At 37.0% G+C, this 25,889-nt stretch overlaps 2 protein-coding genes across 6 annotated transcripts; both read right to left on the reverse strand.

Moving 5' to 3' along the window:
• Positions 1-1,209: 1,209 nt before the first annotated feature.
• On the reverse strand, positions 1,210-9,507 carry LOC105039766 (receptor-like cytosolic serine/threonine-protein kinase RBK1). 5 transcript variants are annotated; one of them, XR_830978.3, is made up of 10 exons: positions 9,192-9,507; positions 9,021-9,068; positions 7,907-8,329; positions 4,424-4,678; positions 2,836-2,990; positions 2,686-2,765; positions 2,465-2,600; positions 1,851-1,885; positions 1,598-1,747; positions 1,357-1,516 (listed from the first exon to the last, which is right to left on the reverse strand). XR_830978.3 is itself a non-coding variant. In XM_010916027.3 (9 exons), the coding sequence occupies exons 1-9, from the start codon at positions 9,205-9,207 to the stop codon at positions 1,346-1,348; spliced, it is 1,434 nt and encodes a 477-aa protein (XP_010914329.1). In that variant the 5' UTR covers positions 9,208-9,503; the 3' UTR covers positions 1,210-1,345. The 5 variants fall into 5 exon arrangements, 4 of the variants coding, with proteins under 4 accessions (XP_010914329.1, XP_073105644.1, XP_010914330.1 ...); XM_010916027.3 differs by lacking the exon at positions 1,851-1,885 and having other exon boundaries at positions 1,210-1,516; positions 9,192-9,503; XM_073249543.1 differs by lacking the exons at positions 1,851-1,885; positions 4,424-4,678 and having other exon boundaries at positions 1,210-1,516; positions 9,192-9,506.
• Positions 9,508-15,853: 6,346 nt separating this feature from the next.
• On the reverse strand, positions 15,854-24,515 carry LOC105039767 (uncharacterized). Its single transcript, XM_010916030.4, has 3 exons — positions 24,272-24,515; positions 19,167-19,457; positions 15,854-16,202 (listed from the first exon to the last, which is right to left on the reverse strand). Exons 1-3 carry the CDS (start codon positions 24,464-24,466, stop codon positions 16,083-16,085), a joined length of 606 nt encoding a protein of 201 aa, XP_010914332.1. The 5' UTR covers positions 24,467-24,515; the 3' UTR covers positions 15,854-16,082.
• Between the last annotated feature and the right edge of the window lie 1,374 nt (positions 24,516-25,889).

The raw sequence follows: 25,889 nt of genomic DNA on the forward strand, positions 1-25,889 counted from the left end.
AGGACCCCTGAAGGAAGAAAGAACTTGCATTTCTTGTTGTCAGCTAGAAAGGACCTCTTGAGAACCCATTGGACCATATTTACTTCTAAGATGGGATTTTGTTCATAATAATTGACTGTCAAATATCAATTTGTCTGCGTCACACTTAAAGATTTGCATCCAAGCCATCATGAATCATGGCCTTATGTTATGTATACCCTGTGCAAATCATGTGTACCATACATGTCAACCTCCAATACATATATCAACAGAGAAAGATAGAAGTAGGCTATAATCTGAATGGTATGAGTTGAACCCACATTCTGTATTGCTAGACTTGAGTAAATTAAGCAGATAACCGAAATAGTACTAAAACTCGTGCCTTTCCAATAAAGATCTAGACTGAGTTTGAAGTTAACCCAGCCTAGTCAAAGAAAAATGGATTCAAAGCCTATCAAATATGGTTTGATGACAGCACGGCTCAAGCCTAAAATGGACAATGCTATAAATTTCCATACCCAAGGCTTTTGTAAGTCCATGCTATCCACTTGCATATGGTGTCATGTCCAAGGAAAAGTGAAGCTCAACATGGGTTTTGAAGGGGATGTTTTTGGAGGCAGCATGGATGGCAGATTCGAACAAAAAAATAGCTTGATTCCCCTAAAGGTAAGAAGCTTATAGGTTACCCATTATAGTTACTGTACATCTGCAGTTCGACAGCGAGACTTGGCATTTAGATCTTCCAAGCGATCCTAAAGCCAAATAGATAAAGGAACATCACATGGGCCTACATTTTCAGACTCTACCAGTACCATCCACAGAGAAAAGGTTTATTCCCAAGCAAAATGGATAGAAAAACTTCCGATGAAATTTTTGAAAGATAGAGAGAAAATATAATACTACTGCTAAATTAGAAGATTGTCTGGATTACTGACCTGTTATATCTAAAAGAGTTGATGCACCACTCATGGAGATGGTGATAAATTCCATTTTCAAATTCTAATCACAAGTTCTTATTTTGGAACCATGTGGATGTCTTCCAACCACCAAAACATTTCAAAAGGAGTGTTTACATTATACTATACTAGGATTCTTTATCTTAGTAGGTGGATGGATAGCTTTCTATATGTGCTTTAGTTTAACTAATATGATGTTGATAAGGAGCAAGAATATTAAATCTACCTGTAGCTGACAAGTCTGACCAAGGTGAATGGGACACATTAAAGCAGATGAAACACTTTTAAGTCTTAGATCTGGAAGACAACTACAAGAGGTAGTTGATGAGTATTGTCCCTCCATCCATTCATACAGTTGGGACCATGAAAGGATCTCAATATACAAAAGTACTCTTCAGGTGACACAATATTCATTGCTCCAAAGCAAGTTGCTTATGCCGATGGAGATCATTGAGATACCTCGAGCAAGTGTAGTCCTCTGAATCACAGGCATCAAACTGTGGTGGCCTAGCAAGTTTAGGCCTCAACTCTCTTCCCATGAGTTCTGCAGATCCTTCCTCACCCTTTAAAAGCCTGACCACCTACACTCATATGACATTCATCATTTAGTTGAGGAGGTTCTTATCAAGGTTAAAGATGAGCAACTTCAACAATTTGATTACCCAATTCATATCAGGTCGTGAGGTCGAGAGGTGATGAATGCACATAGAAGCTACTAATAATGCACGTCTCATTTCCTCGGCATCATAAGCATCTCCAAGAGAAGGGTCAGCAAGTTGTTTTACATTGTTTGCATCAAGAAGTGGCTTTGCCTGTTGCAAGAATAGAAGCATTGAATGTCAGAAATGATAAATTGCCCAATAATGCTAATACCTACCTTCGCAAGACAGCATGATTTTTTGAAACTTCACCTACTTCTCATTGAATGGCAAGTAGTAAGTTTCAGGTCTCTGTCAATAAAAAAAAAGGGGTAATTTTCAGGTCAAGTTTGTGTCCTATGCAAAGAAGCAGGATCATTTAGTCTCTGTTGAAGCAAAAATTGGATGACAAGAATGAGGCATTTAAATTGCTTGAGGCTGAAATGATGTTTAGAATCATAATGCCTTTGTCATCGAATGATAAACTATCCCATACCCCAATCACAATCAAATTTTTCAAAATCTATCTTGTAGCATAATCAAAATATTAAACATATGGTGTCAGATTGGGATTTAACCAATCTAACCCAAGCCAGCACCATATGAATTCTTAAAATTAAAGAGATGCCTGGACAAGCCAATTCATTGATAGATCTAGTAGGACCTAAATGATGTTGTATCTAAATTTAGATGTGATCATGATTGGTTGGAGGAAATTTGTTTCCCAGCCCAACCCATTTGCAGCCTAGGAATCACATAGAGAGGCCATTCCTGAAAGGAATCTCATAGATAGGCATTAGGGAAAATTCAAACCTTAAAATAAAATAAAGATTTCATAATCGACTATAATGCAACATAAAGCAAAATGTTTCGAGTAAAATCTAATAATACCCATATCACTAAGCTCTGTCGAGAAGAGTCAACTGCCCGCCGTCCTGTTATGAGCTCAAGCAGCAGCACCCCGAAAGCAAACACATCAATCTTCTCATTCACTACCCCATGCATGAAGTATTCAGGCGCCAGATATCTAAATCATAAGTGCATAGCTAAGTATATAACAAGCATCCTCAATTGGCTTCAAAGTCTGAAGGAATGGATTCATTCGAGCTTACCCGAAAGTCCCTTCAATGGGGAACACAATGTGGTGAGTCCATTTGTCTGGCAGCCACTTTGCAAGTCCAAAATCAGAGATCTATGCAAAGATAACTGCCTGGTTATGTAATAGACCAATGATGTAAGAAAGGAAGAGTTGCTAATAATACCTGAGGCTGGAAGTCTTCAGTTAAGAGTATGTTGGAGGCCTTGATGTCTCTATGGATTATCCGCCGCTGGCATCCTTCATGGAGATAGAGTAGGCCTTCTGCGATGCCTAAAGCAATCTTAAACCTTACCTTCCATTCAAGGCCTTCCTTCGAACCTGAACAACTGAATTCCTCTTCATTACTAAGCTAAAACATTGTGGTGCAGGCTTCTCACGTTCGATATAGCAGTTAATAAATGTTAATTACTAGGAACCAGCAATCCTTAAATCATGAGTGCAAACATCATAAGAGTTTCTATTATTTATTCAAGAAAGGCTCTGACAACCTCTCCTTCATTCTAGAAATGGTCTTGACTTGTTATCCTGGATCCCTGATTTGATTCCCATCATGTCTCTATTTCTTAAAAGTGAACCACGAAACAGTGAGATTAGACTGCCCGACTATGAGACTGAATCAGCATCCTAATGAGATCATACTGTCTGACGATGAATCTTCTATTGGTCAAAAATTTTCTATTAGAGTGATCCTAGCTATTACCAGGTGCAGTTTCATCTCTACAATGTAGCCCCACAATGGCATGGAATTGTTGATCTCTCGTTCCAGTCCAGCCCATCATACATCTAAATGTCTATAATCTCTTGTTGTGTATAGATGTGATTAAAATGTTGATACTACAATCATCACTACTTCCCTTGAAGCACTAAGATCTTCAAAATGCATAATGTTAACAATCACACATAAATTATGGTCAACTTCACCATTAATTACATGTTAAGATAAGAAGGTTTTAAGCTTTTGATAAGATTTAATACTGTATATGTACAATGATGAAACAAATCAAGGAGAAACTGATGAAACAGATCAAAATGAACTTTATTCCGACTTTTTTTAAAAAATCATTTTCTAATGCTAATATCAGTACTAATAACTCAAATATTTTATTATAAGTATGACTTATCTTCCTTGTCCCAAGCATATGCATTTTGCAAATTATGACAAACCCAATTATTTAACATGTCAAGGTGCAGAAAATAAAAATCCCCTAGTGCACATGCTAGTCTGCATGATACTAGTATGACCCTCTCCAGAACCCTTCGTAGCGGAAGTCTCATGCACCGGGCCGCCCTTTTTTGTGCATTCTCATCATCCTATATCACTTGGTTCCAACACCTAATTTATAAGTCCATTATCCAGTCTTAGACCTTTCATGACTGATCTTGCAAATACGCTGAGCTTGGTTCTCGACTCCTTAATCTGTATGACTCATGTAGGATTGGACAAGTTTTTCCTCCATGCGAAACATAACTAAGTTGAGCCCATGTTTTTCTTCTTTCTGAAGTCTAAGCCAACCTACAATGATCATGGGTCCACCTAGTTTCAGAATTTTAGCCAGAAGTGCCAGATGCTAAATGTTGTGCTATTAGTGTTATTTTAGTCTATTCTTTGTTTAGGTTTAATCATTGCTTTACTAGTTTAGGCTTGCCTCAAGCTAGAAACCTAGCTGTGTATAAGATCTCTTTTTTTTTTTTTTGATGAAATATTCCGTACAGTATTTTAAGAAGATGAATACAAGAAAGGAAAGATATACCATGAAGCTCAGACGCTAGGCTTCCATGTGGAGAAAACCGGAGAACGAGGTGCAAGCCACCTTCTACACTGAACCCCAGCAGCTGTGCAGCATTAGGGTGATTAACATGGGCAATTATTCCAAGTTCTGATAAGAAATCTCCAATTCTTTCCTCCTCATTGTCTTTCTTTGTCAGCCTCTTCACTGCCACAAGCTGTCCATCAGCAAGGCATCCTTTATACACCTCTGCATGTCCTCCTTTCCCAATCAATTTATCTATTAACATGAAACATAGAAGAAAAAGGTGCTTCAATGCTAGGTTCATAAATTGCGAGAAGGAACAATTTTGGAGCAAATCTCATATAAGGGGGAAAAATTAACCTTCTTGAGTGCTACCCGAAGGGAGTGAGGCCTTGGAGCTTGAAGATCTACTGATTATAATGATACTAAAAGGTTGTTAGGGATAAAAGTGACTACACTGTATTTGTTTGATGCATCCCATTTCTCTCCCTAAAATATGGGTGAATGATTGGACCATCTTAATATTCTCTACCTAATGCTTCAGTAACTAGCAGCATGTACTATTCTGCATGACCCTACCTAAAATATAAGATTGGAAAGAATATAATTAAAAGAAAAGAAGGATAATGTTTCATGAATAAGATGGAAGTAGCTAGCATGTGTGGATCATAAAAATTGCCCTAATTAATCTTATGCTGAAACCTTGTCGAAATTACTAGGGATGATATAAGCCCGTATGTAAGCCTTACCCTATTTTTATGAGCATTTCATAAATATGCTTGCTCCTTATAATACTTTTTATTTTAAATAGTAATACTTTTATTTTAAATAGCAAAAGTGAGAGCACTCAGAGTGGGGTTTGAGATACAAATATACCAGCCCTTCCAAGTTATTGCAAGTAAGCTAGGAGGCTAAGCAGTGTCGTTGGAAGTAGGATGACATTTCGAAGGAAGAAGACAATTTTGATGCTTAATTAAGACCAATTGACCAGGTTTCATCAATGTTCCTCACCAAGTACATGAGAGGAAACCCACCTTACAGGACAATGAGACAAGAACAAAAGGAGTATGAAAAGTTCTTTAGAAGGGAAGTAGTTTGGAATGGCAGAGCTGCTCCAACCAAACCTTTTGTTTGACAATTTTGTGGGTTCTAGAAACATAAATACATGAAGTATGCAAATGTGGGTTAGCTCCATTTCATGGTTAGAAAACACAAAAAACAGTAGGTGGACACTGTTCACATGGGCATTGAGACTTAAGTTTAATGCCTTATGACAATGTATAGTTTAGCAATAATAGAGCATTACATCAGGTTTTTTTTACAAATTTCCCTTTTTTTTTTTTGGAGAAATGGAGATTCCACTTGACTATTGCACATAGAATTCTAAAATTCGTTTGTTTAGATTGAAAATCAAAGAAATGATTAGAAATTAAGCAATGGAAAGAATTAATGAGTTTTAAGTGCACCTTAGATTTAACTAACAGATGTAGAATAATCTCTCCATCTTATTTGAATGATATTAATTTTAAGCCTGATATATCAAATTTAAACATTTAGAAAGTAAGGACAGAAATTATGCAAATAATCGTGAAAAAGGATTAGTTGTGGCAGTGAAAAAAGATTGAAAAACCTGAACTCAAAACTTCAGGAAAGATCCCAATTTTCGAAGTTTGGCCAAGTTGTGCATGTAACAAAGATTAAATCACGATATCCACCGAGATGATTTTGGTAATTCAGTCAGGATAGCATCAACAGAACATATGATAACCAAAACCAACATTTAGGAAGATTGCTTAAGTGAATGTAAAATCATATAGAGAAAAAGGAACAAAAGAAGATTTTAGTAGAGGTCGTGGAAAGTGATCTAAAAGCACTCATGATGAAGTTGGTTGTTAATTTTCATGTTCCTACAAGGAGAAACCTATGTGTTTGAACATGCACTAAGTCGCCATTTGCAAGTCAAGACAATCATGCAGTGAAGCATGAGTAGCATATCCAGGGAGATATGCAGCATCTGGCCACTAATTGTAATTCACTAAAGGCCACCCTTATTGTGCCATCTGTCCCTGAATTTCTTTACAAGGAGACTGCCTTAATTGCTTAGCATTCTTATTTAAACACCATTAGACCTAACAAACAAACTCCAAGATTTAGCTTGTATGCACTCAAACTTTTTTGAGAATTTTATGTACACAATCTCTGTCGAGTAAAACTGCATCACCTAGCTAATAACACTTATTACTTGCCTAAAATGTTATGCACAAGAGAAAATAGCACATAGACCATGAAATGTTGTTAACAGATTAAAGGCTATTACCTGATTATGGTCTCAGCAATCCAAGATCCTAGGAGAGGCGGACTGGAGACAGATCTAGTATTTGACATTTTTTGTACAAAGTGGCAGTCTGATGACTTGAACCATTGCCATTGTACTTGTTAGCCTAAGGCTTTTGTACCAGGCAACAGATCTTTTGTTGTTAACACATATAAACAAAATGATGATGCAAACATTCTTTCCTGAAAGCAGTTTGGGATTTTTGTTTTTTGGGTTCAAATACATATTGCAACACACGTAGTATGCCAATTAGTGTATAAAATGACATCATATTTCGTCTACAATCTTAACGAAAAAACTGGAGTCATTAAGAGCCAAAACTTTTGGTCAATCAGTGCTAATTCATCCACATATGGTTAATTGCTATGTAAAAACTAAAGTTCTGGAAGGACAGGATAGTAGTCCAAACTTGAATGAATAAAAGTGGTCCTTACCGGATGCTTATAAGAGATTAAAAATGGCACTCTTATCACATGGACAATGACATCAGAAAAGAATTGTGGGTCCATGGCAAACATTGTTAGACCCAGAAATTGGACAGCTTTCATGTCAGTGTCTCCTTGATGGTGTTGACACCAACACTCACCAACCCTACAAACAGGGTTAGGGTAGAATTTCTTTATTATTAACATGCTTAACCTAAGTGTTAGTCACATTATTAGGTACACTATTTTCCACTTGACTTCATATGCTTGGAGAGAGGAGCATGATTGGAGCATTTTTTTCAGAAATTTAAAAGAAAAAGAAGGGTGAAGGATTGCGTCTCTGAATTCTCAGGAAAATTTTTTTTGTTGGACTTCATTTATTTAAATGGCAAGAAATCACTAAATTTGGCTCACATATGTATATTTCCTTTCAAAATAAAGCAATTAAGAGTGGAATGAAGAAAGCAGATATCTATGCACTCTTTTATATATTGAAATAAGAAGACTATGACCTCATTTTTGTAATATTATCCTAAACAAACATATTGCTCATATATGAATCTAAACTTTAGTATTTAACCAAGCTCTCTCTCTCTCTCTCACACACATTCAACCAATAAGTTTGTGCCACAAAGTGGAAATGGTATTCACAAACAGAATACTTTAAAAGCCTAAATTATTTCACATGAAGTGGACCTCGATCTCAAAATAATGAAATATTACCTGAACTGAAGTTATTAGTGGCAGCTGCAAGCTCCTGGTGATCAAAGCTCCTCCAAGAGGGTCTTCCCCTTCCAGTCTCTGCTGTAATTTCCACACTCTCAATCCTATCCTTCTCACTTGGAGTCCTGCGCAAGCCCAAGCCTGCTGTCGCCGGTGGAAATGTTGATAGCCTCATCATGGTCCTCTTCTTTCTCAGTATCAAGCCACCAATCAAAGTCCTCCATTGCAAGCTGTGGGACTCCAACACTAATCCATCTGGAGCAATTGTTCGGTCCACTGCTGAAGGTTCACTGCCGCTGCTGCTGCTGCCATCAGAATCTGCACTAGATATTGGGATCTCTAGCACACCTCGAGGGGAGTTTTGATTGGAGCCATCGCAGATACTATCATCAGGCTTTACTTCTGAGTTTCTTCTATTTTCCCCTGTTTGTCAAGGATGAAGAAACCAGTAAATATTTGACCTTTGATTCACCTTTTTACTACCCTAGGTTAAATTTTATTGCTTATTTTTCTTTGGTTTCAAGAGTTTCTCATGAAATACTGAATCATATGAAAGAATTATAGAACATTTAAGTCTCACAAGAGTTGTCCAACAAAATTATAAGGTAATACAGGCATTCTCAGAAACTAAGCTAGAGAGACCAAACATGCTTTGATTTGATTATTCTTCCTTTGTTTTATTTTAACTCCTCATTCTCATTAGATGGTTCGAATATTTGAAAGGACTCCTTCCCGAACAATATAAATATATCTGAAAGAACTTTAGAACAAACAGCATTACATCAACTCTCTATCTACTCCTCTGTTACTCACCAATGGAAAGGAGGAATTTTTGGTTTTGGTCATCTACATCTTCTCCAGTGTATCTTCCTTAATTCTATGTTTCCTAAACAGATTCAGTTGTTTAAAAGAAACAAAGAAAGGAATGGGAAAAACATTGAAGAGTAGCATCATGATTTCATTACAGGTTTCCAGCTCTCTTTCTTATTTTCTCTGTTTTTGTTCCTTCGCTTCATATCCCATGCAATTTTTTGTGGAAATCTAATATAAGCCGGGTGGCTCTTCTGCCTCCCTTTCCATCAAAAAAAGAAGAGTAGCATCATGTCAAGCTTACCTCGTTCAGAACTCGGCAAATCCTTCGGATTCTCCTCCAGATTAAGCTCTAGAGGTTGAAATAAATAATCCTTTATTTTCATTAGTTGATCAAAGTAATGGCTTCTCTCTATTAGCCAAGTATCATCACAAAAAACAGAGATTTAACCATTAAAATCAATGGAAAGCATACCTCCGTTGGAAGTCATTGGCTTTTAAAAGTTCCCTTCCTATCCCTGTCTTTTGGGCAGTTCAAGCTTTACTATGAGGAAACTATAGCTGGTGCTCTGTTTCTCGAAGAAGGAAAAGAGAGGTTAAGGAATAAAAGGTAGAGGTTTTTTGGTCTTTCTGGGAGGAGAATATAGGGGGGAAACAGTTCTTTTCAAACTTAGGAGGGCATTTCTTGGACACTGGTTATTCTCAAAGGAAGCAAGCAAAGCAGAGCAGCGATGGAATCAGTCACCGGACAAGCTCTTAAAAGGGCATGGTGGTGCGCCTAAGGTTTTGGCATGGAGCTGGTCCCATCTTTGGAATTGGGGTGGGAGGGCCCTTGATGGATGAGGGGTTGGTGGAATGCCAAGGCCCCACAAGGGTGAAAAGGTTGATAGGCTGGGACATAATAACTTCCCTAGGGTTGCAGGGAGTGATACGAAAAGATTAACGGCTCCGCTTATAATTTTTGATACTAAAAAATATTTTTAAAATTATTTTTGATAAAAAAAAATTATAATTTCTGTTGCATCTTGTCATACTTCAAATTTAGGACATAATACAGCCCACAATAACACGAAATCAATCAATCATAATCAACTAAAATCTTTGATAAATAAAATATACTAAAAGATTCAATTTCATTATTCATTAAATAATTAAATCAATATTAGTTCGGAGTATCTAAATCTAAAAAGCAAGTATCAACTAATATCTCAACATTCATAAATAGATAACTATAAATTCATGATTATGAAATAAACTAAACTTCTGGTACCAAATTTTCAAGCTTGTTACATAAATTTTCAAGCTTAAATCCTTCATCGGTCCTAATTTTTTTTTATAAAAAAAAATAAAAAGGTGTGAGCTACACTAGCTTAGTAAGTAGAACCGGTGCTTTCTTATCGGATCGAGCATAAATTTTTTCATGATAATATAATATTTAGAAAGTAACAGATATTACAAAAATAAATATTTCATAGAACATATAATAAAACAAGTTATAAACCAGATCATGCTTGCATAAATCACGAATATTTCATAAACATGAATCATAAATCATTCTTGTCATATATTCGTATCATGTTTGAAAATATTGCTCATAGATATTCGTACTAAGATCACTATTATACCCATAATGTGATCATATTTTTTAATCTACAGAGTTCTTGTTTCATATGCCAACTTTATATCCATTGGTGGAGTCATATTTTATGTGGATACTAGCTTCGGATGTTGATCTTTCCATAGAGATTCGTTCATAACTATCTGAGAGTCTTTGAAATCTTTACATCTATTTCTTAAAATATACATATATATAGATGAAAAAATCATAAAATTCATACTTCATAATTATGCTATTTTCATAAAACATATTCATGGAATCAATGCTCATAATAAAACATACTTTTTAATATCACATATGCTGATTCTTATTTTATAAAAAATATAATTTTATCAACAATAATTTTTTGCATAAAAAATATGATTATTTAAAAATAAATAAGAAGCGTAAGATCCACTTACCTCAATCGTCCTAGATTTTTAATCTTCTTTAAAAAAATCAGATAATCCTATTTAAAATATTAAATCATAATCATTTTTTTTAATGAGTTCAATAAATTAAATAATAAAAGATGTCGTTAATCGGATGATCGATCTAATAGGCTGTCCGGACATCGAAACAATTTATAGCTTCCTAGCTGAGGATCCAATCTAAGCAACTTTGATCAAGAAATCATAGAGCATGGATTGGATCAAGATCAAGATCGATCAACAGAGTTCATTAATAATGGGTTTCGAAGATACTAGACAGATCCGGTATGGGTTCGATATATGACACAAATATCAAAGTAGTTTCAGATCATCTTGTCCGAGTCAACATAGGCTCTTAAAAGAGGAAGACATAACTCGATGGGGTCCATAGGTATTTTTAGAAAGAGAAAATGGGTGAAGAGAAAGTAGAGAGAGAATCTTCATATTTTTCGAAAGAGAAATTCATGATTAACATCATCATGGGCCAAGTCATAATGACTGCATAGGGGTTAACAATATCAGATCTATAAATATATGGTAAGGACCAGACTGGGATCGACAAATTGCATGGATATCAAAACAAATTTGGGTCTCTCTGAAAAGATCATATCAGATTCATAGTACAATCCATGGGTCAGATAGAGAGAAAAAGAGAGAGGGTAGAGAGAGAAAATCTTAGAGGAGAGAGATAAGAGAGAGAAAAAGTATTTTCTCTCTTTTTTTTTTCCTTTTCCTTTATTCTTTTCTTCTTCTTTTCCTTTCTTCTTTTCTTGGTCGAACAGGGGAGACATGGTAGTCCGTTGTGGCTGGTGGCTGGAAGATCGGAGATGGATGGTGGCAACAAGTGGAGGTCCGATAGTGACGGCTAACGGTGGTGGGGTAAAAGATAGTCAGCGGCGAGGATCGTCCGACGAGAAATCAAAAAAGGGGCACGGAAAAATAAGGCATCTAGAGTTTCTCTTCATTTTTGGTCATTGGCCATTCGCCGGTGATCATGATCTCACCGTGGAGGATCATAGGGAGGTTAAGAATCATGATCTAGAAGTGCGGCACCACGAGAGATAGCGTTGGCAGCCGAAAAAGGAAATAAATATCTCCGCCAAACAGAGAAAAAGTAGGGTCTTGTTTCATAGTGGGGTTTTGGAAAATCTGATGGTCGATGGCCGTGTGCGATGGCATGGAAAGAATGAGAGGAAGAAGGGAGGGGCTTTCCTCGAGCTTCGATAGTCTCTTCGGCTCTAATCTTCGATAGGCATGGGTCTAAGAAAATCAGTAAAATGAAAAAGAAAGAGGGATAAAGAAGAGAGGAGGAGGTCAGTGTTTGTTGTGGGATCCTTTGGACGAGGAGAGAAAGTTTTATAGAATGGAGAGAAGACTGAATCCTTTCCGAATTCGACTTTTTCTCTGATGGGATCGATGGAAGAAGACTTCCAACGAAAGTCTTCTTCATCATTTTTTATTTATTTATTTATTTTATCATATTCTATAATCCATATAAAAAAGAGAATTTTAAGACTGGATATTACAATGCGCATCTCTTCTTTACTGTTGTTAACGTAAGTGTGCTGAGGCAGCAATGACTACTCCATTTACCTATATGAAGCTTTATTTTTTCTTTACAATATACTAATGCATGATAAGTGGGTGGGTGAACCAACCCTCACGATGTAGATTCAGTTAGAAACCCCGGGCTAACTGAATCTCTTAAGTCAATGCGGTCTCATCTGTTCTTAAGTCAGGTTGGGATAGTCTCTTTTGCATGAAAAAATGATTCATCCTCCTTCGTATGAATGCACCATTGAATCATGCACAAAGATGGTTTTGAGATCAATGCAGATAGATAAATGAAAAAATTTGAAATTCTTGAAAAACTATACAAGATGCAAACTAATACTTTACATCATAAAAAAAAAGACCAATCATTTTTCCGTGCAAAAGATACAATCATGAAAAATATTTACATTCAAAGCATAATTATTGAAATCAAGCTATTAGCAAAGGACTTCCATCCCAGCAGAGTCTCGTGTGACTTTACCTCAAATTATCTCTCTTCTTTTAAAATAGGATATGACCCACCAAGTCCATATTTCAGCAGCCACAACAAATCAACAGGAACCATGCGAAATTCTTATTGCACCGCGCGCGGTGCAGGTGATTGGCGCGGAAACAACCACCTCCGCCCCGCGGTGTCATCGCTCCAAGAACCATTAAGCCAGGCCCATCATGTAAAATAATGACTTGAGGACACATTAACTTACGGCCTAGGCAAGTCTACCACTACCAACCTTGGTGGTTTGGGGGCCCCACAAAGTCAAGCAGGTTTGGTATTCCTAACTCTCGATGGGGCAGCAAACTTGGCTTTTCTTACACCTTCGCATGCATGTGTGGAGAAAGAGGGTGTACCGAGAGCATAAAACAATGTGGACTGGTTAGCCAAAGTACTTGGTCCATTTGAGCTTGAGACCAGGTGTATGACCTACTTTTCACTTCCTAAACTTCTTTAGAATCAAACATTTGCCTGCCTGAATTCCAAGTGCTCTCATAGCCACCTTAGATCCTTGCCGTGGTTCGACAGTCTTGTCCAAGTCAGCAGCTAGCCATCAGTGCTCAAGGAACAAGGATTGCTCTTCTTGGTTCAACAATGCGCTGGTTCTCTAGCCCTATCTGTGGACCATTTCAAACAGAGAGTTCAGTTTCTAGTTCATTTCAAACAACATATATTATTGCGTTAGCGGGAATCCAATATGAGTATACAAAGATTTTGTATCAACTCCGATTCTCCTTTTATCAATTTTATTAAAGTAAATCATCTATCGAGCCGACTCTACTAAATTACAAGTAGCGCTAATTAATTATTGTCCATGAGAAGTTCTCTATGCCATATTGCACAATGAGATGGGTGTAAATCACAATAGTTGGTGTGATACATGAGAACGATTCAATATTCAATTGTCAATCTAGTGTTAGCGAGCCTGAGGAGCTTTTGGTATGCCCTCGATGGAGCACCCAAAAGCAATTTTTTTATATCACCTCCCTTAATTTTTCAGCCAACCTCTTACGGCTGATAAGATATCATGCCGAGATGATCCAGACCGGGATATTGGTATGGCTTTTGGGTGTGGCTTGAGCCAACCAGCCTCCCACACCAATTGCAACTTGATAACAACCGCAAAATAAATTGATAGCTAAAAAATTGGTGTTGTAGTTGAAACACACTCACCAAGGTGTATTCTCAATATATAAGCCAAGATTATTTTCCCTCTGCAAAATAAAATTTTTCCATCAAATTAAAACCATTGATATGTCAACATAAAGTGATTTATTTTGGAGATATATGTTCTCCGGTACTGTGTGATTCGTGCCATGCAAGCCACGACGCACATCAAAAGCAGCCTTCAGGTCAAAATATTTGTTGCGGTACATCAAGCAGAGGATGGAGCCCGTGTTTTCATTCTTCCACATCTCTGCCGTAACAAGGAATGATTGCCTCAGGGGGGTTTCGGTCAATTCATGATGTTTTGGACAAAGCACATGGTCAAGAGTCAACATCGTACGCATCACGTGCGCGCAATCAATGTTGGTGTTAGCCCGAATCCTTTTCAGGGTTGCGGCCGCATCCCTTTCGGTGCCCCTGGTGTCGCCTTCTCTTGCCAGGCCTCGTCAGTCGGGTGCTTATGACGGACATGGCAGAGTAAAGATTCTCCTTGGATGCCAACCGGGGGAAATTTGCTATCAGTAATTTTTTAAAAAATTACATTTAAACTTTTGAACTAATTAATATTACAAACGGATATGCTTAAAGTAATTCAAAACATCACCTAAATTTTACTATGTAATCATATGTAATCATATATTAAGTGTGCGAGTGTCCATATTCCAATTGAGCAGTGGATAACACAAGGCAATTGCCCAATAAAGACACTAAAAAAACGTCTTCCATCATTCGCTTTGCTACGTTATGTGGCACGATTCACAAAGCGAATTCAAAGAGAGCAATGAGAATGCAACTCACCAGCTGAGGAGAGGAGAGAATCTTAAACGGCCAAGAAAGGACTCCATCAGGCAGTCACCAAAAAAATTAAGGAAGATAAACTTACTGCTTATAGGTGTTTTAATATTATGGAGGTTCCTTGTTTGTTAAGTGGAAAGGTATTGGGTTTTGGGGGTCCGAGTGCTGATTGGTCAGGACCGATTTTTGTTCTTGTTGTAAGGAAAAGGAAGGCAGCAGGTTTGTATACCTGTGTATGGGGATGTAGGCCTAACTTTTTCCCTTTTTGTTGTCTGTACAAACTATGTAAGTTTTGTTTTTAAGCAAATGCTCCTTTGATTACCAAAAGGCAAAAAAAAAAAAAAAAATTAAAATTAGAAAAAAAATTAAGACAGCCTACTTCTTTTAAAAGGTCATTCCCTTATAATGATGATTATTAGTTGTTATAATGGCATATAGCAGCTTATAACAATGAAATAATAGTATTATGCACATGTTATAATTATTCATTTAACAGTATCATGTATTTGGAATGTTGATTTAATACGAAAAGTAATATCAAATGGGTATGATGGTTGGCAATCATAATATAACATTGTTGCTATGGTCATGATGCAGCTGAGACACCTTGGAATCCCTATAATGGCTGTTTTTACTGTTATACCAGTTTTCATAAGATGATGTCATCATTTTTGGAGAGAAACATGAGATCATGTAATCATGCCTCCTATTTCAGTGCTCTTAAGCTCTTTCTTTTTGGGTATGAATAAGTATAAAATACTAAGTGCCCACATGATTTTAATATGTCTAGTGCTACTTTGCGTGGAGCGAGAGGCGTGATGATTGGTATTCATTCGTCTCTTTGAAGAAAAATGTCAAGTCCTTTTTTCCTCTCTCACACTTAACCTTAGACTACCATATTCCCGAACAGTAGGCCCATCCAATGGAACTCTCTGCTACAGTGCCACAGAGAAATAGTGACATACTCCAACAATCTGCACCTACGGCAATCCAGAAGTGCTCATCTAAAGCGCATACAGGTGCCAACTGGTTGAATTGGTAAAATTTAGCGTAGATACAAGTAAAATAACAAAATCAAGTAAAATGGTAAGCAAACACCGAAAACAGTAAATAAACCTTTTTATAATTAAATCATGTGACAAGCAATTATCTATGAAGCTTCATTTGTACTCTATATAGACAAAATGCAATATTACTTTATACCAGATCCAAGTAAAATGGCAAGGAAAAAGGAAACAAAAAAGAAAAAAGAAAGAAGAAGAAAATCACAACACAGGTTACAGAGGACGATATAACTGAAGAGACTTAGCTCATCCTTGGTCCGCTCCACTAGAACCTAGGAGAGTTTGTTGGGAATCTCGTAGCTCCAGCTCCTGGCATCACTACAGTACGTTTTTGCCTCAAATACACAACTGGCCCGCTGATAAGTAACAGCCCCACCATAATCACCTGTTACAATGGAAGAGGATAATTAAGTCTACAAGGCAAGAGTAGCATCCAAGGTGGGAGAATGAGATGAATATATGAGAAAGTAAATAAATAAATAAAGTTAAGTATTAGATTAAAAAAAAAAAACCAGGAATTTTTTTAAGTGAGTGTTACCGTGGCCTGCTGAGCCAACTGATAAAAACTCCAACCAGGGCAGAAGAAACAGCAGGAACATTATGTTGGAAGGGTTACAAAGTAAATTTTATTTGGATTGGATTTGGATGCTTCAATATCCATATATAGCATATTATACATACACATGTTCTGGAAGAGAGAGAGACCATAAAATACTAAACTGAAGCTCCCTCTGAAGGCGCCGACTAACCCCCCAACCACCCCCCGCCCCCCAACCCCAACCCCAACCCCAGCCGGTCCTGACATTCTTTAGGCCTGAGACCAAATAAAAAAATAAAATTTTTCTATTAAAAATTAATATATTTTAAATATTAATTATCATTAAAAAATTAATCTACGTGCATTTTGTAATGCAAAATTTTTTATAATTTCTTTGTAATCAATATTTGACAATATTTTTTCTTCAATAGATAGTATAGCTAAACCATTTAATCTTTCTTGTAACATCGTTGATCGTAAATATGATTTTAATAATTTTAATTTTGAGAAACTTCTTTCAGTAGAGACAACGGTGACAGGTATGGTCAATAATATTCTATATGCAATTGATACATTTGGATAACAATTCATTTCATTAATATAATTAAATATATTCATAGCAGTATTTTTTTCTTTTGACATAATTGTTTTTAGAACTTTTAATTCTGAAAATAAATCAATCCCATCAAGATCATAATGATTATCATTTGTTAAAATACTTTGAAGATTAAGATAAAATTTTTTCAAACTTTCTTCATCCAATGAAATTAATGTTTTGAAATCAAACAAAAATTCAAAATTATTTTCATATAATTGAAATTGTTCAAACCTATGTTTCAATGAAAAGATAGCTTGATCTACTAAATATAAAAAATAATTAACTCTAAATGATTCTTCTGGTGATTGTTCAATATCCACATTAACATCTTCATCAAATTATTTTTTCTTTTTACTTGATATTTTATACGAAATATAGGATCAAGGGAGGTGTTGCGAGGCGATGAGAGGGGATGAGAATTGAGAAATTACGAGAGAAATCGAGATGACGAGAGCTAAAAAGCTCTTGCTAGGAGCCGTTGGGGAGTCGGGACTTCGGAGAGGAAGAATGACGTTTGGATTACCCAAAAAAAGAACAGGGAGAAAGGCGTTGTGAGGTGATGAAAAATTACGGGAGAAATCGAGATGACGAGAGCTAAAAAGCTCTTGCTGGGGCTTGGGAGCCATTGGGAGTCGGGATTCGGGAGAGGAAGAATGGCGTTTTGTTTGGGGAGTCGGAACTCCGAAGAGGAAGAATGACGTTTGGTTTACCCAAAAAAAGAACAGGGAGAAAGGCATTGCGAGGTGATAAGAAATTACGGGAGAAATCGAGATGACGAGAGCTAAAAAGCTCTTGCTGGGGCTTGGAGCCGTTGGGATTCAGGACTCGAAAAAGGAAGAATGGTGTTTCGTTTACCCAAAAAAAAAAAAAAAGGCCTGGGGCGGTCGCCCAATTTGACCCGCCCCAGGGCCGGCACTGACCCCAACTCTCCTCACCCACCTCGTCTCAGCTGAGTGGAATAGAATGGTTTGTGTTATAATTCTCACCTGTCAAAGATAGCAGATGGAAAGAGTAGCCGAGCATCCAAAAGTCTTGAGAGTTATTTGTGTGCTTGTATCTAAGGTTTTAAATCCTATGCAATAAAAGTGTTATATTTTTCTATGGAATGGGACACACAGTTGTCCCGTCCCATCCCGTCCCAATGGTAGTCTTAGCCATACATCCCGGTCCATTTTTTTTTCTTTCTTCTTTCCTTTCTTTTTTTAATCTTTTTTCTTTCTTTTTTCTTTTTTTTCTTTTCCTTTACCTTCCTTTCTTTTCTTTCCTTTTTCTTTCTTTTTCTTTCTCCATCCTTTCTTTTTTTCATTTTTCTCTTTTCCTTTGATTTTTTTTCATTTTCTTCATCTTTTCTTCCTTACCTCCTTTCCTCTTCTTCTTCTCTCGTTGCATGGATGGATCTCGGAGTCCATAGTCTATTCCAGTCTCGTTTTCTCACAAGAATGGAACAGGACGGCCAAGACACCTCCTGTCCCATCGGGATGTAAAACTTTACTCACATCTGTTCTAGCATGGATTGTTCGAGGGAGGAAAAAGAATGGGTTCCAAATTTGACTGCATAATTGCTTATGAAAGAACCAAGAAGCAGAACAATAAATTCCCTTATCCAATCTTCAAGACTTGATGAAAGTTCAAGAGCACTTAGCAAAAAATATTCTCCGCTATTTTTCATAAGTCCGATGCACACCCAAGAAAAAAGAAAAAGCAAATGAAAGCACTCAACTTCTTATGTTCACATCTGCTGGATATACCATGGTTGCAAAAATGCTGTTATGGCCAAATCCATAACCATCAGAAACTGTTACCCAGTGGCTATCAAAATTTGAAACCATGGTACAGCCACAGTTAAGGATGATTATATCATGCATATGTTTATTTGACAGTATGGAAAAACGATGGTCACTGGCGTTCTATTGTCTGTTTTTGAAATTATCATTGTTCTTATTATCATAACTTCATCATCTTCATTTAACAGGGGCATTCTTTTGTGAATCCTTCGACTCCTGTTTAGGACAACTACAACGCAGATGCTGACCTTGAAATCACAGAGACACTAATTACAGAACATTACGAGAAAACTTGGATGTGGATAAGAAGAAAGTACAATAGGAATAAGATGCATAAATGAGCAAGGCTCCAAATGTAAGCGCATGAAAGCATATGCAGGCACAGGTGCCAAACCATGAAGTTTTGAGTGCAAAGTGTAAGTCCCATACCTCGAAACCAAGGACTGACAACTTTTCTTCATTATCAACGGGAACACAGCTCCTATAGGTGATGTAGCTCCTTTTTCCACCTTCTGATCTGGATGAATCATCCAACAACTTTCTCCACTTGTAATTACTTGTTGCAGCAAGCAACTGTTTTTGCACTGCTTCGCTATGCTCTCGAAGAGAGGACAGCCTTCTCCGGATTTTATTAGTTTCATCCTCCAGACCATCTTGTATTTCTACACATTTTAGTGGCACACGATAGCCAGTTTCACTGCAACGATACTTCTCATTGTTCTATATTGAAACAATGCAGAATTCACATAAGCAAAAAGAGGTAAGAAATCTTTAGGAACTATATATCATGAAGGGATTAAAGAATATACCATTAAAATATTCTTTAAAGTAACTTGCATAGAAGTTTAAATGACATCTATTACTCTTCATGGCGTCGAAGATATTTCTGGCTTCAATCGTGAGCTATTAAGAACTTTTCAATGTCTGGAAAACTGTTTTTTCTTTTGGTTCCAAATGTGAGAAAAAAATTGGAGATTTTATTATAAAATTATGAGAAATATAAATTTTATAGGGAATTTGAATTGCTTTGTTCTGCAATTGATCAAATCAATTCAGTCCACCTCTGTCTTCATGCTTGTCAAATCAGCCTTGAAATGGAAGCTTCTACAGGAAATGCCACATATCAACATGAAGCAGGGCATCATGAATTTGAGAACAGGCATGAATGCTAGGCATCACTAATGTAACATGGATAGGCAGTTTAATGCTTCATAATGACATGAAGAAAAGTGATCTGCCAGGAATAGAGCAATTTACTGAGACTTGACATTTTCGCAAACTTCATCACTAGAACTGATATTTTAATAAGTTTAGCACTCCCACAAATTGGCAACAGAGTCCAACCTTGAATTACATCGGCGATTTTGGATTGTACTATAGATTCTAAAATACGGAACCAAATTGAAACAAAAGATCTCAGCATCAACCCACACATTGCTACATCTATTTATGAGAAAGCTCTTTCTGTACATGCTTTATCGAATAATCCTATTAAGCATGGCATCGACCCTAGCACGCCCAGAAAACTTCTTAACACTGCGTGCTATGTGAAGTCTTTTGAATTCATCCAAACCATTCGCATTGTTTGAGTTCCCTTTAACCTCAAACCTGATGAGAACCAACCTCCCCCACATTGTTTAAGTTCCCTTTAACCAACCTAATGAGAAGGGAGTAGCATTCTGGGTTCTCGGCCCAAATCAGCTCTTTCGATTTCAGCCACATGTAACCAAAGGTCATGCTATCAAGGTACCCTTTGTCAGAGTTTGGAAAAGAATGCATGTTTCTTTTGGAAGATGAGAACTTGTTCCCCAACGGAAATCAGTGCATAACTATCGTTCTGAATGCAATATGACAGGCAACCAGTTCATAAAAGATGATATTCTTCAAGAGAAAAAGGTACAAAGATTAATGAACTAGTAGATCTTAAGAAATTAAACATATGCCAAAGCTGAAGAAACATAACCCGCAGTGTAATGGAAATAAAGAATTACAGTGCCTGTTTGCTAGGTGCATGAGATGTAGGGGTTCAAGTGCCAAAAATGCAAACTGTGTTAAAGAAGGGACCCTTTTATAATTAACAAGACATAGAATGCTGTACAAGAAGGGGCTTTGAAAAGGACACACGGAATACATCAAAAAAAAAAAAGGGACATATAGAAGTAGATACAGGGGGTAAAAGGTAGTCTTTCGGAAGGCATTTTTCATGTCTCGGTTTACCAGGGGTTCTCTCCCACAATTAAATGGAAAAGGTGAACTTTAAAGTCCCTTCCAAGTACTGGTGCTCCAATCTTCCCCCCCAAAAAAAAAACAGCAAATGAGATCTTTGACATCCACCATACCAATAGAAACTTTCTTTTTCTTTTTTTAACTATAAACTAACGTTCAACATCCCTCCTTATTTTTCTAATTTCCCTAAGTTGTTTGAGACAATGAACTTTTTTATTATCAATGCTTCAAGAAGAGATCTGGCTATTGTTTAATTGTATTGCCAACAAATTCCAGGCTCTAGCCAAATTTCTTCTGCCAACCAAACCATAATGAAATGATAACGGAGTGTAATCTGCTTTTTATGTGTGAAATCCGGGATTCTTGATTGTAGCAATTGCAACTATATTTTCTCCATGCACAATTGGAGGCTAATTCAAAATGGATGGTCAACATGATGGTGAGAGTATGATACAAAGTACTCAAAGCCCAAAGGGAGAGTCTCTTATGTCGCTGGTTTTGTATAGACCTTTATAGAAAAGCTGCAGTACCAAGGTTGGTTGAATAGAGTCTAGAGTCCTCCACATCCATCCATTTCAAAGCTCTTTCTTTCACCACAATCACTTACTTCTAATGAAAAATTCCTCCTCCTCTTTAATATATTTTTTTCCCATTTTCTGCACCTTTTGCCCCAATTCACCTTGCAACCATCAATGGTGGAAGCAAAGCATGTCCATAACCAGCTCCCTTATGTTTTTTACCATCCATTATCCGGTGGGATTCAAAACATTTTTACCATATCTATCTATTATTATAATGCAAACTCAGGGGGTTCAAACCCACCCCCCAAGCGGACTCCACTTAATAAGTATATATTTGCTTCTAAAATACTGAAGTAGAGACCAAGGTAATTCAGAAAATTCCAGCGGATACCCCATTTTCGTTTCTTTTCTTTTCCCACCACACTCCTAGATGCAAACTATCACCTCTCCCAACCTCCCTCTAATCTATATCTTATATGCACAAGATCATGAGCAGCGCATAGTGCTAGTCATTTTTAAAATGAAGTCTTCTGGAAAGAAATTTAATACTCTAAGATTTATGACCAAAGAACTTCTATCCATTAATAAGATGAAGAAGAGGAGGAGGAGGAGGAGGAGGAGGAGGAGGAGCAAGAAAAGAAATAAAGAACGAGTTGTCTAGCAAGTTTTGACATAGCAAATGAAGAATATGAATAGCTACCAATGTACATCCACATTTAAAGTAAATATTAAGAAAAAAATAGGAAAGATATCAAGAAACATCGAAGGCAAAAAAAAATCTGCACATCCAAAAAATTTTTCCAAAAAAATAAAAAGATGATTAAGATAAGAAAATTCCTTGAACAAAATTAATGAGGACAATTGCCCCTTGGGAAGAGACTTTTATATTATCATCTTGTAGTCACTATAGGGAGAAAAAGTTGTAGTTAGGATATCCTTCAGATATATTTCACAATGAGATTGTGCAGGAATTGAAGCATCACTTATAAAAATATGGATGAAAAGAAATTGAAGTGTAAGGAATTAAGATTTGTAGCTGATGGTACAGCACAGCCCTCAGCAGAAACATGAAACAACACAAGAACTTAACTATCATAAAGATGGCATGAAGCACAACTAAATCAAAAGACTTACTGAAGAAATTTTAGGTGGAAATAATGAACAAGATGGATTTTATCTTGAACCAGTCTCCTAAAAAGGCAATACAAAGGCAAAGTTTTCTTTTTAGATTTTGTACTAGTTCAATATTGAAGATTTTGACACCATCTAGCTATATCAGTTCAATTTCAAGTCCAAATCTATCATGAACAACTCCTCAAGGAAGATACGGAGCTTAAAATACATACTTGAAAAATTAACTGGAAATGACTAGGAATCTTCCACCTGCAACAAGGATGGTAAATAAATAGTTGTGAATCTTTCTTCATTTTTTTTTCCCGTAAATTGTAAATCATGGGGTAATGCTATAAATTATAATTTACCGCTTATGAGGTTAGTATCATTGGACATTGGAAAGTCACTAGGAATATTGAAGGTCCTTCTGGAATAGGTTAGCGCATATTAAATCTTTCAGTATACGATCAGGTGGTCAGTCATCTATGGAAAGTTCAAGAGTCTTCTCAGGCTCTACAAATGGAGGTTTATGGAGGTTTATGGCGTCAGTTCCTTCAACTCAACTCAACTCAATTCAACTGAAAGGAAGTTCAAAAATCATAAATATGTAAGTTTCTTATTCTAAAGAGAGCTCTATGCGGCCCCTTCAGCCATACATTTCTTTAGGCAGTAACATTTTCTTAATTAAATGATCATCTGACCCACACTCACAGTCGCATATTTTGGATGATTAGTATATTTAAATTTTGGATCACAATATATTCCCTTTGTGAAACCATATACCTCTGCAACGTGCCCCAACATCCACATTTCCTTTTTGAAGCAATTAAAAGAAGTATTATAATATGTAAAGTTAAAACACACAAGGTAGGAATTATGATATAATGTCATAAATTTTTTCAAAATGAGTTAGGATAACTGAAGAAATTTGTTTCTTTTCCTCTTTTTCCCCCTCTCACAGATCATGTTCAATTGACTTGTGTTTATTTCTCTACTAGATCAGGTACTTGGGCTTGAGCAGCCACCCCTAGTTTAATTCAAAGAAAAGAATCAGAAACACATACTTGAGTATCTTCTAAATTTGATCCAAGTATCTTCAAGATTCAATTTACAAAGCCAAATTTCATCAATGTTCACTTCTTTGACAAAAATCACATCTGCTGCCTATAAGTTCAACTTGCTAACTTGGACCAAAAAGCCACTCTTCCTCATGTTACCAACCTTACAAAAATGAAAAATAAAAAAGAAATCCAGGCCCTAATGCAATTGCAGCAACGAATCGGCTTCAGTTTCAGCTAGTTGCTAATCTAGATCATCGAATCATCGGCAGAACCATATAGCAATCACTCCACTGCTAAAGCAGTTGGTCCATTTTCCTCCAAAAAAAAAAGACTGCTGGAAGAGCATCAAGATTCAAATAGCGAACTAGACATTATTTCTTGCCACTGCGGTAGAAAAAAAGCTATCATCAGTCTCTCAAGGACTCACGTCGTTTTATTAAATGAGCAACCACAACGACTTCCCAGGCTTCTATCCAAGATGCAATACCCATATTACTTGCCCTAAGAATTTGTTTTCAATTATAAGTACTTGAGTCTGTTTCCTATACTAGAATGCATAAGTAGATAGATAGATTGATCGATTAAAATCTAATGTGAAGAGATTGTGTTGTACCTTTTCGGAGTACTGGCAGGGGAGGCAGGGACCGGAGGGAGAGCACTGGAAGGAAGCGTTCCCCTGCGTCTCCCAGAACCCCAGCAGCAACCGCCCTTTCGCTCCTCCAATGGCTCCTACGTGAAGACACCACGACGTCAGCGCCAGCCCTAACACCCACAACCTCACGCCTATCGCCATGGGAGGAGATCCCATCTCTCTCTCTCCTCCCTCTCGATCACGCGAGTCGGAACCAGAAGGCGGAATGAACGAAAAAAGAGGAGGGGATGGAACCCGAGCCGGGCCGGGCCGGTCGTGAGAGCTGATCACGGGCCTAACGGCCCGTACTAGCGCCCATCCACGCCCGAAATTTGGCCAGCTTGGGCACTAAAAATAGGCCCGTGGGATGGGTTGGGGCAGAAAGCAGATCCCCCGAACTGAAACAGTGCCGGGCCTGGACAAATTAAAATTGGCCCAATCCAGCCCAGCCCAAGATTATTATATATGCAATATAGATGTTTTATATGTTAATTATGTCAGCTAATTATATATTATAATAAAAAAATCTTATACTATATGTTAATGAGAATATGAATATCTGGTCTATTAGGCTTGGTATTGACCTTTCAGGATTGGGCCAGGTTTAGCCAACAAGTAAAGGCCCGATGTCCCAGCCGGCCTGGTAATAAATATCGGGCTAAATGTTTTCCATGGAGCCCAGTTTGTTCCAACTCGGCACTGGCTAGCTTCAGGCCGGCGGTTAGTTGACAAGCCTGTACTCGCTTCAGATCATTTTTTGTTAAAGTAAAACAATAAAAAAATTCATCTGCACTATATAATTTCTTAAGTCCAGAAGTGACCACTCAAGAATCAAACCCAGAAAGAAATCTAACAACCCGGTTACACATCTACGCTACTTAATGTATGTACAAGAGTTTTGATCAAGGGAAGAAGAAGAAGAAAAAAAGAAATAAAAAGGGAAAAATCAAGAATTTAGCATGCTTAGTTAATTTAAAAAGAAAGAAAGAAAGAAAGAAAGCGGTTACCAGATGAATAAATTGTTTTGCTCTACATTTTTCATTTCTTATTCTCTCTCAGAATCTCTGTCACTGGGGGAAAATTTTCTTTTCTTTCACTTTATCAATAACCAGAGAGAGCCTAAGATGTGATTTAATTCAATTGCAGGAAAACCGAAGAAATCAAGTTTTCCATATACAACCCTGTAAATATGGGCCATACATATACAAAAACAAGTTTTGTATATATACACCCCGTAAATAGGGATTATTCCATACACAAAATCAAACTTTGTATACATACCCCCTAAAAATGGGTTATTCAGATGCAGGTAGCAAGTTTGCAGAGGTTATATAAAATAGTCCATATTTATAGGGTATGTGGGCAAAAAACTCTAGAAAGGATTTTACCACTGACGCCGAGCTATGCAGTCCTTGCTATATCATGTCTAGAATAGCTAAATACCCGCAGGCAAGAATAGACATTTACTTTTACACCAAACGCACGAAACTCGACAAAAAGCAAAGGCAGTTAAGTCTAATCAGTGGGCAACCATTGGAAAAATATACCTTTACATTCCTCCTTTTTTTGGTTTCTTTTCTTTTTTACCTTCTGTTCTCCA

The sequence above is a fragment of the Elaeis guineensis genome, chromosome 1, assembly GCF_000442705.2.
Source record: "Elaeis guineensis isolate ETL-2024a chromosome 1, EG11, whole genome shotgun sequence".
Taxonomy (NCBI): Eukaryota; Viridiplantae; Streptophyta; class Magnoliopsida; order Arecales; family Arecaceae; genus Elaeis; species Elaeis guineensis.

Excerpts from the sequence above, each read along its gene's own strand:
- LOC105039766 (XM_073249537.1), bottom strand. The coding sequence starts at position 9,102 with ATGAAAATAAAGGATTATTTATTTCAACCTCTAGAGCTTAATCTGGAG. Across the intron at positions 2,991-4,423 it reads CCTAGCGTCTGAGCTTCATG|GTTCGAAGGAAGGCCTTGAA; the intron begins GTATATCTTTCC and ends TCAGTTGTTCAG. Across the intron at positions 1,517-1,597 it reads CACGACCTGATATGAATTGG|GTGGTCAGGCTTTTAAAGGG; the intron begins GTAATCAAATTG and ends ATATGAGTGTAG.
- LOC105039767 (XM_010916030.4), bottom strand. The coding sequence starts at position 24,466 with ATGGGATCTCCTCCCATGGCGATAGGCGTGAGGTTGTGGGTGTTAGGG. Across the intron at positions 19,458-24,271 it reads CCTGCCAGTACTCCGAAAAG|AACAATGAGAAGTATCGTTG; the intron begins GTACAACACAAT and ends GTTTCAATATAG. Across the intron at positions 16,203-19,166 it reads TGTCAGTCCTTGGTTTCGAG|GTGATTATGGTGGGGCTGTT; the intron begins GTATGGGACTTA and ends CCATTGTAACAG.